General features: G+C 42.7%; 1 protein-coding gene across 3 annotated transcripts in view; it reads left to right on the top strand.

Annotated features, from left to right (window-relative positions):
* Positions 1–17463, top strand: part of LOC126471610 (spindle assembly abnormal protein 6 homolog) — a 269622-nt gene that overhangs the window by 165939 nt on the left and 86220 nt on the right. For 2 of the 3 annotated variants that reach the window (XM_050099848.1, XM_050099850.1), the window contains one exon: positions 1849–1992. The exons of the other annotated variant lie outside the window; for it this stretch is intronic. In XM_050099848.1, coding sequence (XP_049955805.1) covers positions 1849–1992 — 144 coding nt within the window. The remainder of the gene's footprint in view (positions 1–1848; positions 1993–17463) is intronic. 3 annotated transcript variants of the gene reach the window in all.

The following is a 17463-nucleotide window of genomic DNA, read 5'->3' as shown; positions in this document are numbered from 1 at the left end:
ACTGATGAGCAAAGCTCTGAGATACCTTCATATTTGAAGACTTGGATCAGTATATCATAACAACTTAATACAAGAAAATTGTATTTAGTTGTTGTTCACTAAAGATCATAACCATAATGAATTTTGAACAATTGGTGTAATGTAAGTAACAACATATTTTGGTGACCAGTAAATCTCTGTTACTGACATTTGAAGCAGATTGTTCTCATCATGCCAATGTAAATAATGTAGCTGGTATCTTGGCGACAGAATATGGTGATTATAAATTTCTTGAGGTGTACATGGATGAATATCTTCATTGGGTTAATCATATTAATTTTGTTTGTGAAAAAATCATTGGCATCTTCTATGCCTCTAACCATGTATCAAACATAGTTCTTAGCCAAACATTAAGAATGGTATGTTGTGGGACAATTTATCCTTTTCCTAACAGTGGGACTGAGCTGTTGACACACACTATGTGATCAAAAGTATCCAGACACCTGGCTGAAAATGAGTTAAATGTTCGTGGCACCCTTCATCAGTAATGCTCAAATTCAATATGGTGTTGGTTCACCCTTAGCCTTGATGACAGCTTCCACTCTCACAGGCATACATTCAATCAGCTGCTGGAAGGTTTCTTGGGGAATGGTAGCCCATTCTTCACTGAGTGCTGCACTGAGGAGAGGTATCGATGTCAGTCAGTGAGGCCTGGCATGAAGTCGGTGTTCCAAAACATTCCAAAGGTGTTCTATAGCATTCAGTTCAGGACTCTGTGCAGGCCAGTCCATTACAGGGATGTTATTGTCGTGTAACCACTCTGCCATGGGCTGTGCATTAAGAACAGGTGCTCGATCATGTTGAAAGATGCAATTGCCATCCCCGAATTGCTCTTCAACAGTGGAAAGCAAGAAGGTGCTTAAAACATCAGTGTAGGCCTGTGCTGTGATAGTGCCATGCAAAACAACAAGGGGTGCAAGCCCCCTCCATGGAAAACACGACCGCACCATAACACCACCACCTCTGAATTTTACTGTTAGCACTACACACGCTGGCAGATGATGTTCACCGGGCATTCGCTAAACCCACACCCTACCATCAGATCGCCACATTGTTTACTGTGATTCGTCACTCCACACAACGTTTTTCCACTGTTCGGTCGTCCAATGTTTACACTCCTTACACCAAGCAAGGCCTCGTTTGGCATTTACGGCATGATGTGTGGCTTATGAGCAACCGCTCGACCATGAAATCAGAGTTTTCTCACCTCCCGCCTAACTGTCATAGCACTTGCAGTGGATCCTGATGCAGTTTGGAATTCCTGTGTGATAGTCTGGATAGATGTCTGCCTATTATACATTACGACCCTCTTCAACTGTCAGCAGTCTCTGTCAGTCAACAGACGAGGTCGGCCTGTACGCTTTTGTGCTGTACGCCTCCCTTCACATTTCCACTTCACTGTCACATCAGAAACTGTGAACCTAGGTATGTTTAGGAGTGTGGAAATCTCCCGTACAGACTGTATGACAGAAGTGACAGCCAATCACTTGACCACGTTCGAAGTCTGAGAGTTCCGCAGAGCACCCCATTCTGCTCTCTCAAGATGTTTAATGAGACTACTGAGGTCGCTGATATGGATTACCTGGCAGTAGTTTGCAGCACACTGCACCTAATATGAAAAATGTAAGTTTTTGGGGGTATTCAGATACTTTTTTGATCACATAGTGTATGTAGCGAACACACTCTCCATATGATATTGTCATTACAGAAAATGGCTTGCTGTAGTTATTTGGAGAATGTGATGTGGCTGCATGTGCGTTCCTTTGAAGTGATGAATCAGTTGACTTAGTATTTATCTTTTTCTTATAGGAAGTGATGCGCCAAAAAATTGATAAATACAAGAAAGAACAAGTTGACAAAATGGATACCATTGAAGCACTGAAGAAACAGTTATCCACAGCAAAGAACCACCTAACTGAAGGCAAACAGAAATATATAAGCCTTGTTGACAAAGTGAGTACATTCAAGTGCATTACAAAGCATATCTGGGAGTTTTACGTGTAATTTAATCAATATCGTATCTGGAAATGAAATGCAAGTAAAATAACTAAAATGATGCCTGTAATTGGGTAACTTCTTGTGAGTTTCCTAAAATACACTTGGTTGGTTACATATTACATCAGTCTTGTTTGTGTCTAATCTACTATACCGAAGAATATGGCCAACAGGAATGTGCCAGGGAGTCAGGTGTTTATTGTGACACCCTTGAGAGCACAACAGTACACACAATTCTAAAAACATATTCATTGATGTAGTTGCAAACATGACACAGTCACACATTCTCTTAATACTGATATTTTCAAAAGAATATTGATCAAATTCTTCTTTTGAATGACCATGGTATCAGTTGCTACTGTAAAAAGTGTTTATAGGAGGGTCATTCCATAAGTCATGCCAACTATGGTATATCATGCGAACGCGTGGCATCACCATAATTGCAGTAAATACATTAGAAAGCCCTTGGCGAACATTACTGAAATCAACTGACAGATTACAACCGCATGTGAGGATAGCTTGGTACCAGTGCCTGAAACATTCAGTGTGAGGTTGGATGTGCTAGTCATGATACACATTTTATTTTATTCAATTAAAATATCACCACTAGTGGAGCTTACTTATCTGTTCCTGGCATATGGTGATGACATGATGTAATGTCATGTCTGCATCCTCATTAGGAGCTTCACTTTTGGTGAAGGAAACCAGTGTTATAGGAAAAAATTGATGTGACATTTGCAGACACTTAACACAATCCCTCAGAAGGAAGAAACAAGATAGAACATCACCACTGATATTGCCTGAAATGAATCAAGTGCAATGTGTATGACGACGGAAGAAACCTATTTCAGTACTTACATACACAGTATTATTATTAACATAAAGTATTCATATTTATCAGTATGCTTACTGTAGGAACTGCCCTAAGCCTGAGAAGATGTCTGGAGGGGTCTGCAAGTTTGTTCACAAAATGTCTACAGTGATTGGTGCCCTCCAAACACAGTTGCCCACTATTATATGTATGTTAGTTGAATGTCCAAAATATTCTCAAATGTACCATGCCCGACGCAGTTACTTATTAGAATTTCATTTTGTAATTTGTTAGAGCTTTGCTTGCTGGTTCTTATAGAAGCAGTTGAGTTTTTTCTATTGCTATCATTGAAAATCTAGATTGAGCCTCACAAAAATCGGAAATGTCACTGTTGTCATCATCTTTATCATTGTCATCAGAATCCATACCACCAACATTTATACAATTTAGTCTATTTTGCACCTATTAGTCCATCATTTTCCCCAAAACATATTCTCTGTTTTCATGACAAGTTCACTTTTCTACTCCTACTTTGTTGCAGCCACATAAAAAGTTTTGTCCTTTTTCACTTCTAGCAGATTGTCCTGTGAAATGACCCTGTTATGGTGTATTCCCCATACATTTCTTTTAATTGTTGTCCATGCAGTTTCTATGCCATTGAATTCACACATTTATATAGGTAACTGGAGAACTGTGTGCAAATGGCCCTTCATCATTTTGTCAAAGCAGCACCTCATTGTAGGAATCTTTAACACTGAAATTGCTTCAAACAGTATGAACTTCATTTTTTATCTGTGGTACATTGTTTATTTACAACTGAGTAATAATATCAATTTTCATGTCATATTATGAGGGTCTGTTCAGCTCAGCACTTAAATATTACATCGATGACCACGTAGCTGTTGCCTCAAATGTAAGACATTAAAGTTGTTTTCTTACTTTTTATTGTATTGTGCCATTATTATGCTGCCGCTTATGTTGTATGACCCATCTTTATGTTTCACAGTTGTCTGCTGATGTTCTGCTGACAAAAAGCGCTCACAACAATACATAAAACCAATTAAGATTGTTCTTTACAATCAATTGCTATTGATGCAGTTGCACAGACATTACAAATAATTTTTTAAAGTTACAATCCTTGCAAACTATATTAATGTAAACCTTCCCACATATCTAACAAGGGGAGTAATATAGTGGTTCTCCTAAGGAGGCCCACAACTTTTTTTAGTATATGCTTGCTGAGCATGAGGCTATTAGCCATTACATGCTCCTACTTTTACCTACACTGTTTCTACCTCATAGTATTGTATCTTTCAAGTTTGTTTTTTTCTATTCTACTCTCCCACTCACTCTTATCTTTGCCTGCTCTCCTAATGAGAACCTGGCTTTTACCTAGGCTTTCTTGTGACTTTGTTCTCTTAACCCCATAAATTACTTTGTACCTTCCTTAACTTCTTTTGGTCCCTAAGCAGATTTGACTGTCATTCTTTTCCAAATTTCTTCAAAGTGTGAATTGTGCAGGGAAGGGCATCCAATGCGAGCATGTAGATGCAACCACCCTGACACCCATTTCTAAGCAGTCACCCAAAACTTAGCACAATAGTCAGTCTATTGTAGAGTGGTTACAATGCACCTGGACAGTTGTAGCCCCCTGACAACACAGTTGTTGTCACTGGTGTCTGTGCTATAAACACTCTATGCATTCCAGGGAGTAGGTGTCCACCCTATTGGGCCATCGAGACTGGGCAAAACTCGCCATGCTAAGTGGCTGTTTCTCTGGCTGGTTGGCACCCATGGAGAGAGCCCTCAGGATGACACAAGGGCCAATAATCTGCCATGAAGCCATTGAAAGTTACTGAAGCTGGCAGTTGCAAAACCCCAGCAATCTCTTCATAAGGGAATTCTAGAGTGATCCCACACTTGGCTCTGCCATGGAAAGAGGTACAATGGCATTGACACAGAGAACTTTACTCACTACTGTATCTAGACTGTACTAGAATGGATGGTGAGATATACCTAATGACCAAACCTTGCTTCTTCATGGAACACATTGGGGGCAAGTATGGAGAGAGAGAGAGAGAGAGAGAGAGAGAGAGAGTAGTGTTGCAAAAGCTGTAAAGTGGCTTCCTGTTGATCAAGACAACAGACTCTGGTTGGTCTTCAGCCTTACTTTAGCACACTTCTTTGGGCAATATTCCAGTCATTTTTACTCCCTCTTGAAGTTCAAACAAAATGCATATCAACAGGACATTATCTTTCATCCAGGCTTGATATTATGGCTGGATGAAGAACTATGCCATGGCCTGGAACAGCAATGGGCGCAGTCACATTCCTGAAACCACCCTTAATATCCATGAAGATGCAGAGTTCCATTTTATGAAATTGTAGAGCTTTTTGTACCTTCCCAAAATGTTTGTGCTGTTCTGCATTATTTGTCTGGTTGATGTCTGTTGGTTTTCATGTTTAGAAACCACAGTTAATCTCATTTCCCTAACTTGCACTTCTTAGACCGAGGTGGCACAGTGGTTAGCTCACTGGACTCACAACTGGGAGGATGGCAGTTCAAATCTACCTCTGGCCATCCAGATTTAGGTTTTTCATGATTTCTCTAAATTGCTCCAGTCAGATCTCAGATAGTTCCTTTGAAAGGGCACAGCATATTTCCTGCACCATACTTTACAAAAAACAGTCTGCCCTTGTACTCTGTCCCCAATGACCTAGTTGTTGACAGAACATTAAACCCTAATCTCTACCCCTCCTTCTTCCCTAACATGCATGTTAACCAGTTTCTCTAATGTGTTTAGAAGAAGGGAGGACAGACTGATTGGTCTCATGTCATTAGCCTTGGTGTGATGAATTCTCCCTAGCTTTGGAATCTTGAGGACCACTTCCAGTGTCTTACACACTGACCTAGTTTACTTACGATCTGTCTCTGGCAGCCTTGCCTTCCACCTCCTCACAGAATACTACACAGGATGACTGTTTCACTTGCTTAACAGCAAGACTGCCTCACGATATTTTGCCCATTGTTCTTTCCTTCAACAAAGTTAACACATTCGAGTTGCTGCTCGTAGTTGCTGCACATCCGATGTTGCAGTGTGTTTCCATGCTTGTCATGATCGCAAAAGTTCGTTGTAATTTGGGAAACAGTTTGATTGATGAAGAAATGCTGAGGCTGCTTGAAGAATTGAGGTTTGGAATTGATGACAGTATTTTTGAAATGCATGCTAATCTGCTTGGATCCTCCTCCTCCTAAGCAGGTGCCACAAGGAAGAAGTTGAAAAATTTTAATACATCTGGGGAAACGGCAGCAGTTATTGTGGCCTGACTGAAATGTATTAAACATTCTTACCTGCTTTCTTTCCAGTTACAGATAGTTATTCCACCAAGTTACATTCCTATATGTGCACCTCTTGGTGATTGGACAGATTTGTAAATATGAGGTTATGATTGCAACTGTTACTCGATTTGCCATTTCGTCCAAATCTACTGGATTTTAACTTCAGATAAGAGTGAGTGTAGGGCTTTCTCGTACCTACGGCTACTCAGGTACTCCACAAGCCTCCATATGGTGCATGGTAGAAGGTATCTTTTACCACTGCTAATCATTTCCTTTCCTGTTCCACTTGCAAATGGAGTGAGGGAAAAACCATTGTCTATATGCCTCCATACAAGCCTTAGTTTCTCTTATCTTGTCTTCATAGTCCTTACAAAAAATGTACATTGGCAGTGGGAGAATCATTTTGCACTCAGATGCCAATGTTGGTTCTCTAAATTTTCTCAGGAGTATTTCACTAAAAGAATGTCATTTTCCCTTCAGGGACTACCATTTGAGTTTACGAAGCATCTCTGTCAGATCAACTCATGTGTTGATTGTACTTACTGATAGCAAATCTAGCAGCACACTTTTTGATGTCTTCCTTTTATGGAATCTGATAGGTATCATAAACACATGAGCAGTACTCAAAAATGGGTCACACTAGTGTTCTATATGCAGGCTCCTTTATACATAGATGAGCTACAGTTTCCTAAAATTCTCCCAACAATAAATTGAAGTCGACCATTTACTTTTCATACTATTGTTCCTCCATGCTCATTCTATTTCGTATTGGTTGGCAGTGTTACTTGCAATGTTGTATGTAGATATTTAATCAATGTTACTGTCGAGCAGTACACCACTAATGAGTCCCAATCAGTTTTCCTAAGATTCCTATAGACAGTAGTCTGTTTAAAACTCATTTCCACCTTAAACTTAATATACATGTGGTCATATAAGGATTGTTCCATTGACATATGCCATTGTTTGATGTAACTACCCATTAAGATTATACCAAAAGTTACGTCAATTACTTCTTTCCTTCTTCTATCCCTGAAGGTAGGTTCCTTACCCGAATTAAAGATCTCTAAATTATCTCCTATAGGTATTAAAGTGAAAACCTATGCTTTTGGCATCATTATGAGTACTTCCTCACATCAGCTTCTGGGCACTGAAATTACAACTAACCAGCAGTTGTTCGTTACGCTGTAAGCAGCTGTCTGTCAGTCTCCTCGATTCCTGGGATGGGGGACACTGTCCTTATAGGAAAGTGTGAGTTCCTTCATGTTCTCTTCCTCAAGTTGCTGCATTCTGATGATTTCTAAGTGCCTAGAACAGAAGTTTGCCACTGAAATCAGAGAAATTTCATTTCTAATGTAAATGATTTATATACACTCCTGGAAATGGAAAAAAGAACACATTGACACCGGTGTGTCAGACCCACCATACTTGCTCCGGACACTGCGAGAGGGCTGTACAAGCAATGATCACACGCACGTCACAGCGGACACACCAGGAACCGCAGTGTTGGCCGTCGAATGGCGCTAGCTGCGCAGCATTTGTGCACCGCCGCCGTCAGTGTCAGCCAGTTTGCCGTGGCATACGGAGCTCCATCGCAGTCTTTAACACTGGTAGCATGCCGCGACAGCGTGGACGTGAACCGTATGTGCAGTTGACGGACTTTGAGCGAGGGCGTATAGTGGGCATGCGGGAGGCCGGGTGGACGTACCGCCGAATTGCTCAACACGTGGGGCGTGAGGTCTCCACAGTACATCGATGTTGTCGCCAGTGGTCGGCGGAAGGTGCACGTGCCCGTCGACCTGGGACCGGACCGCAGCGACGCACGGATGCACGCCAAGACCGTAGGATCCTACGCAGTGCCGTAGGGGACCGCACCGCCACTTCCCAGCAAATTAGGGACACTGTTGCTCCTGGGGTATCGGCGAGGACCATTCACAACCGTCTCCATGAAGCTGGGCTACGGTCCCGCACACCGTTAGGCCGTCTTCCGCTCACGCCCCAACATCGTGCAGCCCGCCTCCAATGGTGTCGCGACAGGCGTGAATGGAGGGACGAATGGAGACGTGTCGTCTTCAGCGATGAGAGTCGCTTCTGCCTTGGTGCCAATGATGGTCGTATGCGTGTTTGGCGCCGTGCAGGTGAGCGCCACAATCAGGACTGCATACGACCGAGGCACACAGGGCCAACACCCGGCATCATGGTGTGGGGAGCGATCTCCTACACTGGCCGTACACCACTGGTGATCGTCGAGGGGACACTGAATAGTGCACGGTACATCCAAACCGTCATCGAACCCATCGTTCTACCATTCCTATACCGGCAAGGGAACTTGCTGTTCCAACAGGACAATGCACGTCCGCATGTATCCCGTGCCACCCAACGTGCTCTAGAAGGTGTAAGTCAACTACCCTGGCCAGCAAGATCTCCGGATCTGTCCCCCATTGAGCATGTTTGGGACTGGATGAAGCGTCGTCTCACGCGGTCTGCACGTCCAGCACGAACGCTGGTCCAACTGAGGCGCCAGGTGGAAATGGCATAGCAAGCCGTTCCACAGGACTACATCCAGCATCTCTACGATCGTCTCCATGGGAGAATAGCAGCCTGCATTGCTGCGAAAGGTGGATATACACTGTACTAGTGCCGACATTGTGCATGCTCTGTTGCCTGTGTCTATGTGCCTGTGGTTCTGTCAGTGTGATCATGTGATGTATCTGACCCCAGGAATGTGTCAATAAAGTTTCCCCTTCCTGGGACAGTGAATTCACGGTGTTCTTATTTCAATTTCCAGGAGTGTATATTCCTACAGTAAATCAGCTTGCCTCCAGTTCCTCCAAAGCCTGACACCGTCCCTTTATATTACAAATAGGGTTCTTGGATCAGGGCCACAACCACCTCCAATCTTCACGAAGGCAGTTCAAAAGGATAGCTGGCCCCTTACAGTATTGCAACACTTGCAGCTGACAATTTGCCACCTTTGTTGCCATTGATGTTTTTGATCACCATGACAGTAGCCTGCAATAACCTCCTTTGATGTCTTTGGTCATCCCAACAGTAACCTGTGAGAACCCTAAATAGAGCTTTAGGTCTTGCTCTCACATTGCAGTCAAGGATTTTTCTTCTATGTCCACCACAAGGGTTTGGCCATCAGTTCCAACTTTGCGATTAATTGTCCTCCAGCCCTTTGTTGAGACTTCCCGATTGTGAGCCGATACTTTCTCTAAAAGAGTCTCTGGGGGAACACCCCTGAGTAGTTTTGGAACCAAGATTTTTTAATGGTCTTGAAAAGTTCCACTGCTGTCTTGGCCAGCAGATTCACCTCATCCCACAGAGATATCTTTGGAACTGTCTCCTTCATCCAGTCCACTGACCCCATTCTCTCACATAGATCAGAACACCCTTATCCAGACAGACCTTACTGAACTTGGGTCCTTTTCTTGATGCCCTTCTCTCTCTCTCTCTCTCTCTCTCTCTCTCTCTCTCTCTCTCTCTCTCTTTTTCGAAGACAGCAATCTGGACTAGCGCTTTGTGTTGCAAGGTTATCAACAGCAACGAGGTCATGTAATAGGGCTGTGAGAAGCTGAATGTTCCTTCCACAATACTGCAGAAAGACTTGGTAGCAACATAGCCACCATACATGATTGCTGGCAATGGTAGTCATGGGAAGGTACAGTCACAGGAGGACAGTGCTCTGGATGGCCATGTGGTGCTACAGAGAAGGAAGACTGTCATGTTTGGTGTCTTGATGTGGTGCATCATACTACATGTACAGCAGAAATTGGAACAGTAGTTGGGACCATAGTGACACAACGAACTGCTGCAAATCTGTTACTTCAAATACAGCTCCGAGCCAGATGCCCTGCGGTGTGCATTGCAGTGACCTCAAACCTCTGCCATTTGCAACTTCAGTTGTGTCAAATGAGAGCTCATTGAAGGGCGGAGTGGTCTGCTTTTTTTTTTTTTTTTTTTCCTGATGAAAGCTGGTTCTGCCTCTGTGCCAGTGATGGCTATATATCTGTTAGACGTAGTATGACAGCAGGAGCACTCTCATGGTTATCCCATGCACCCTAAATGTAAATTTTTATGTCAGTCTGGTGATTCAACCATGTGTGCTGCCACTCCTGAACAGCATTCCAGGGTGTGTTTCCCAAAAAGAAAATGCTCTCCCACATACTGCTGTTGTAACCCAACATGCGCTGCAGTGTGTCAGTGTGTTGTTTTGGCTTGCTTGATAACCAGATTTATTAATAAATGAAAATCACCAGTTTGCTTTTGTTCTACAATATTACTTTTATTGTAAGCCGAAAACTGGTTTACAATGCAAGTAATATTGTAGAACAAAAGCAAACTGGTGCTTTTCATTTATTATAATGTTGTTCTACCAAGAACCATTGGAAGATTCTGTTAATATGACCAGATTTATTTACAGTCGAGCACATAGGGAACATCGTTGGACGGAGACTCCAGCGTCATCCTTTATTGTCAGAGCAAGTGCAACAGGCATGGAACTCCATCCCACAAACTGACATCCGGTACCTGAATGACACAATGCAGGCATATTTTCTTCCTTTGGTGTCACCAGATATTAATGTACCATGATATACATATGCTTTTCTTGCACTCACATGAACCTGATATCCTGCAATGTTAATGACTTATATATTTTACCTAGACAAATGTATTCCCAAAATTTCATTACTCTACATTAATTATTTCTTGGTGTTTGGACTTCTTTTTGTTATTGTATGTTTGCATGGGATCAAGCTCCCAGACAAAATTAGAAGCACCCATGAGAAGGTCAGTGGAATATATTTACTATATTTTGCACTGATGTTAACTGGGCTCAACTTTATGGAAAAAGTTTAGAATCACCTTGCTTTGTTGATGACAGTGTCACACTCAGTGCTGATGATAAACTTGAGTAGTGGTATGACTATAATGGGTTTGATTTTGTGACAGATCAAGACATATGCCACAGCTAAACATGGGGACTGGATGGGTTCAGTAGAAAGTGAAAGTAAGGATGGTAACAGCCCAGCCTGATAACAGAGGAGGAGAGTTTTTTATGGGGGCAACAGTTGTCCAACCCTGCAGTAGGACTTACAAGCGCATGCTATTTTACTGTTGCAAGAACCGCGTGTTTTATTTAGAAAGAAATACCATGATCAATTTCTGATATGCAGTGACTCAATGAGCAGACTGTGAGATATCAGTAGACACCCAACAGTGTCCACCATGCATGATCTTTTATGCATCTCGGCCATACTAACCACTTGTCAGTCTTCTTCTGGACCCCAAATCATATGGGGATTGCCAGGAATGAGGTGGCATCCTGAGCAACTACTGTCCCCAAGCCTCATTATTAAGCCAAATACATTGAGACTCTTATTACTGTATGCCGTGGCAATACCACTAGCAGGCAACACTACACTTTCACGGCTTGCTTTGTGAATGAGTTCATCATGATTTTGTAGTTTGATATGTCATCTTCCATGTAACCAACCAGCGAAATAGTTAAGACACTAAGCTCTTATTTGGAATGAATGGAATTTGAACGTCCTCCATATCTTACTATTTTAGCTATTCTCCAATTTCTCAAAATGAGCTTGTCGAACTTTAACCTTTCTTCCATTGCACATCAAATGGTAAAAAATTTGTGTTCATTCACATAAAGGAAGGAGTCACATGCCCAGCTGTGCAGTATTGTTGCACAGTAAAATAGTAAGTTAGTGGAGGAATAAAATTTTGTTAGAAACAGACTGACACGTAGCTAAGTGGGGCGTGTCTGCCAACTACACAACAATGTCTCAACCAAATGTCAACACAGGAGGCCCAAAGTAAAAATCAGCTGGGAGTTCGTTTCATCAGAGTATGCAAGAGGAAAGCCAAGAACAGATGATTCAGCACTTCGACAACAGTGCAGGGCAGACAGAATGCTCTGTTGTAATGAGGCTAAATGTCATAAGAACACCTTTCAGTATGCAAACTTCACATAAAGAAACATTCTGAAACACTGAGGCTAGGCACTAGAGCAGTTGAGTGCTGACGGGCTCAGAAAACTAGAGCACATTTGACCACAAGTGTGGGGAGGATTACATCATAGCTTGCTGTGAAATCTGCTCCCTCGTGGAGCTCGTTCTCAGTGGGAGGCCATACCATGGATGCCGATGGGAGATGAAACCTATTAAGTTGCAAGATGCTTTGATGAAACTTGCTGCCAACTTGGTATCCAGTGCTGCAAGTCCACAGCCATCCGGCCATTGAGGAGACAGTTGAGCTGCAAGCCAGTCATCTACATCTATATCGATACTCTGCAGTCCACTGTCTGGTGCATGATGGAGGGTACCATGTACCACTACTAGTAATTTCCTTTCCTGTTCCGCTCACAAATAGAACAAATAAAAAAGTGTGTTTGTATACCTTCATATGAGCCCTAATTTCTCGTACCTTATCCTCATGATCATTATGCACAATGTATTTTAGAGGCAACAGAATCGTTCTGCAGTCAGACACTGTTGCTTTAAATGCCTGTTCTCTAAATTTTTCTCAATAGTGTTCCTTGAAAAGAATGTCACCTTCCCTCCAGGGATTCCCATTTGAGTTCACGAAGAATCTCTGTAACACTTGCATGTTGTTTGAACCCATCAGTAACAAACCTCACAGCCTGCCTTTGAACTGCTTCAATATCTTCCTTTAATCCAAGCTGGTACGGATCCCAAACACTCGATCAGTACTCAAGAATGGGTCACACTCGCATCCTCTATGCTGTCTCATTTACAGATGAACAACACTTTCCTAAAATTCTCCCAGTAAACTGATGTCGACCACTAGCCTTTCCTAGCACAATCCTCACATGTTCATTCTATTTTGTTTTGCTTTGCAACATTATGCCCAGATATTTAAATGATATAACTGTGCCAAGCAGGACACTATTAACACTGCATCGGTTTGTTTCTCCTACTCATCTGCATTAACTTACATTTTTATACATTTAAAGCTAGCTGTCATTCATCATGCCAGCTAGAAATTTTGTCCAAGTCATGTTGTATCCTCCTACAGTCACTCAACTTTGATATCTTACCATACACCACAGCATCATCAGCAACCCCCCACAGACTGCTGCCCACCTTATCTGCGAAATCATTTATGTGTATGGAGAATAATAGTAGTCCTTTCGCACTTCCCTGTGGCACTCCTAATGATACCCTTGTCTCTGATGAATACTTGCTGTCGAGGACAACGTGCTGAGTTCTACAACTTAAGAAGTCGTTGAGCCACTCACGTATCAGTGAACCTGTTCCATATGCTCATACCTTCTTTAACAGCCTTCAATGTGTCGCCGTGTTAAACGCTTCCCAGAAATGTAGAAACGTGGAATCTGACTATTGCCCTTTAACCATAGTTCGCAGTATATCATGTGAGAAAAGGACAAGCTGAGTTTTGCATGAGTGACACTTTATAAAATCAGTCTCAAGAAAATTTCCTAGTCACAATGGTGACTGATAGAGGATGGGGGGGCGGGCTGATCTACTATGAATGAAGAACCTATGTGGCAACCTGCAAGCTGTTCGACTTGGGCACTGAGAACTTTTGTTGCCACTACTGGGGTGGTACAAATACCTCCTTACTAACTGTACACTCAGACTGCCACTCTGGCTGACCTTCGTGTTCCAGTTAAGTCTTCTGCCTTCACGTCATTTTGACAACTGATGACAGAGATGTGCAGTATTCTGGGATTGGGCCTAAGTGCACCTTCACTCATTGAGAATGCTGAGGCTCTGACAGACATTCACAGCTGCTGCACCTCCTATGGGCTGTGGCACATGACAACAGACAGTGCAAGGACCTGTACTCCACAAGTTCTTCACTGGACACTGATGTGCCACCTAGCAGTTTCAAGCAGTGCTGACTCAGCACAATCACTGCTAAACAGTGCTGGGAAGAAGGAGTGACTGTGAAACTCTCGCCATTAAATGATTGTTGATTGTCAATTGAAAGATATTTCATTAGCACCCCGGCACTCCACAGGATTATTCAGCCCCGCTCTTTGCTCGGTTCCACAAGATTCTAAAGATTCTACAGGTATGCCATACCCAGCTGAAGCAACTCGTTGATGTCTAGATCCTGTAGCCTAAGCTTCTCAAACTCAAGCGCCTGCGCATAGGAGGTTTCTGTGGGTAGAGGTGAACAGGGTTAGGCAGACAGCTCATGCTCAGGCAGTTGTGCATCTGGTCCATAGCCTACACATCCATACTGAATGCCCATATACAGGTTTCGGTGAATCGCTCACACATGTGACAAAATGAGGTATGCCCACAGGCAAGCTGACAAACATTCGTGGGTGCCCATGCTCCATGGGGCAGAGCTGGAACATCTCGCCACAAACGTACCAAACTGGGAGGATATTTTAACGTTTCACGTGCTGTTCTAAATAGTCTCAGACTTCTTCTGTGGGAGTAATATTTTGCAATTTAACGGGCCAGTCGAGGTCTGATAGGTGTCGAGTTCTCATCAAACTAAGAACAAATGCAGGCTGTCCTATGAACAAAGCTGCTGTCATTTCTAAAGATGTGAGTATTTACGGTGTACTCTTCTTTAAGTCAAAGGAGAATGTTGAAATAAACATACTTGTTCATTGTAATCTGAAAGTGTGTGCCCAAGTTGTGGTATGTAAAACACTCCTAAAACATCACAGAACCACCTCTGGCATGAACAGCACCCTCCACACAGTGCAGGTTACATGCTTCATCGTGATGTGGTGCACTTGATGCTGCAGAGAGTGTAGTAGCTATTCTCTGTGGAGGTTGGCAGGAAGAGTCACAAGCAGCTCTTTGTCCTTAGCAGCAAATAGTTATGTCCAAAAAGGGTTCACAGAAGGCTTGTGCCCATCTCAGGTGGGCACTGAGACAACAGACATTGTGCTCTCGGTTGTCAGTGCTCGAAGCACAATGATACATTGTGGCTGCCAGTGGTATTGGCTCAGCTATGGTGCAAGGTGACAAAGCTAAGCTTTGCCATAGGTGAAGTTGTCTGGTAGTGTCTGACACTGGCAGGTGCCTATTGGCTCAGCAGCTGGGGTGGCCTCAGTTCCACCCTCAACCCATCAATGCTGTGGCTGGACTGCTGGCAGTTGTTCCTATCAGGATGGTTATGGAGTGTTAGTGACGTCACATTGGAAGCCAACACTACAGCGGACACTGATTCAATGACTCACAAATTCAATCCGGTGTCCAGCCTACTCTGATGGCCAGTATTTACATGCATGAGAGTGAGTGTTTTGTGGTGTGGCTGATGCAGACGACATGTCTCTGGCTTCAGTAAACATCTCGTCACCAACTGACAGGCGTGCTACGTCCATGTCATGCCAACATATTACAGAAAGTGGTTGCCTGTGGCAACAAACCCTTTTGTGCTAGGCCTACTCTGTTACAGTGCCTTGCATCATTTCAAGAGGCAAAATTGTGATTTGTCTCCAAATAGCTGTTATTCAAATATTGTGTCATTTAGCTCATTGAAGACGTGGAGCTTTATGTGCCACTGAAAGCAAAGAGGATTTTTGATGGATGCCAAGCTCCAGATGTGAGTTGCATGCAGTTCCCTCAGCGATGTTCGCTTGTAAACTGGTTGCAATGGAGCTACATTCACTGATAACAGCAATTCCTGTTGAATTTGAAATTAATTGTCACTGAAAAGACATGACAGTCCTTTCGGCCCCTGGTGGCGAGGATCTTTTTATGAAGATTGTTCTTATGTCATGTTACATGGTTGTTAGTGGTACACCACTACACCACTCATTGCATAAAACATTGCGCAACCCGTGTTGACATTACACAGTCCGTGTTGCTACACTAACAAATTGAGACACTGTATAGAGTAAGACTTCTAATGTATGATAAAAATTGGTATATTTTACTTATGTATACCAAGGGCATATTATGTTACAGTAAGTATTAAAAGACTAAAGGACAATAGGCATGATAAATCACTTTCAGGGAGGAATGTGTATCAGAATTTCTAGTTTTGTTGAATTCTCAACCTCTGAATGGTGAAAAAATTGCAAATGGCGTGACTGATGACTGACCTTCATTACTTCAGCAGTACATTTTACCTTTAATCATAGTATAGTGTCACTACCCAGTTTCTGAGCAAAAGTAATAAGTCTTTAGCAAAAGTTATAAGAAGTACTGAGGAAGCTGTCATAGAGCATTAAATTAGCAGTGGGGGGCCTTAGGTGATGGTGTGGTGACATGTGGGTCACAATAACAGGCATCCATGGGGATTGCGAGATAAAGATAACCAAGCACAACAGTAAACTGCACCACACTGAAGTAACAGTGTAGCAAGTGGGTCAGTGTCACCACACCAGGGCAAGTCTCTCTTTATGGGAGATGTGACTAGGTTTTATAGAAACATATGCGCATCAGAGCCTTATAAATAAGACTGAAATTTGAGACAGGATAACTTTTCGTCACCGGAGACCAGCAGTACCACTACGATGTGAGAGCTACTCTGGCCAGCGAGATAATTGGGAATTGGCAGCAGCAGCTATAGGTTCGAGACAGATCTGTATGTGCTGCCAGCACTAAGTCTTTCATGGGCGTGGTGCCACAGACCTGCCAACCTGCTGTCTGCACCAGGTGCAGCTGACACACAGTTCCTAGTTTGCTATACATGTAATCATTTTGGCCACATGGCCAGACATTGTAAAGAATCACTTAATTATCGACTCTCGACATAGGGCATTCTCATTATTAATTTGCATTCTGTATCGTATCACAGTGCTTTGAAAGATTCACTACATTTTTGGCATCCAACGTGGGGCAATGTAATTAGTAATCTGCATGTTATTCCATGCAAGAAATGAAAGGATTATCAGTTCACTACATTTCTTGTTGCTCATGATTAGACAGAAGTAGGAGGTTGGTAGTATAGGTAGTCACGTAGTGTTCTGTCTGGGTTATTGGTAGATTATTATTTTTGTGTTGTTTTTAGGTATAAATTCTGAGTCGTGAAGATGAGTGATGGGGAGGTAACAAAGTTGTAACTTAATTATTGGCTCCCAATGTGGGAGCCATTACAGTCGTTAGTGAATCAGGTAGCTGATTTAAGGGTGGATAAAGTGATTTCAGATAGTAAACTACCAGAGAAAAATGAGGAAACAGAGGTGTTAAGGCCATAGACTCTAGGAGTGGATGCAGTGGTTGCTACTCTTGTTTCTCCTTTTCCTGGTGGATTGTCTGAGGATGTGTTAGCATTTGTGGATGCTCTCAAGTCATCAGCTAAC

Source organism: Schistocerca serialis, chromosome 3, assembly GCF_023864345.2.
Source record: "Schistocerca serialis cubense isolate TAMUIC-IGC-003099 chromosome 3, iqSchSeri2.2, whole genome shotgun sequence".
Taxonomy (NCBI): Eukaryota; Metazoa; Arthropoda; class Insecta; order Orthoptera; family Acrididae; genus Schistocerca; species Schistocerca serialis.
This window is presented reverse-complemented; position numbering and strand designations above follow the sequence as displayed.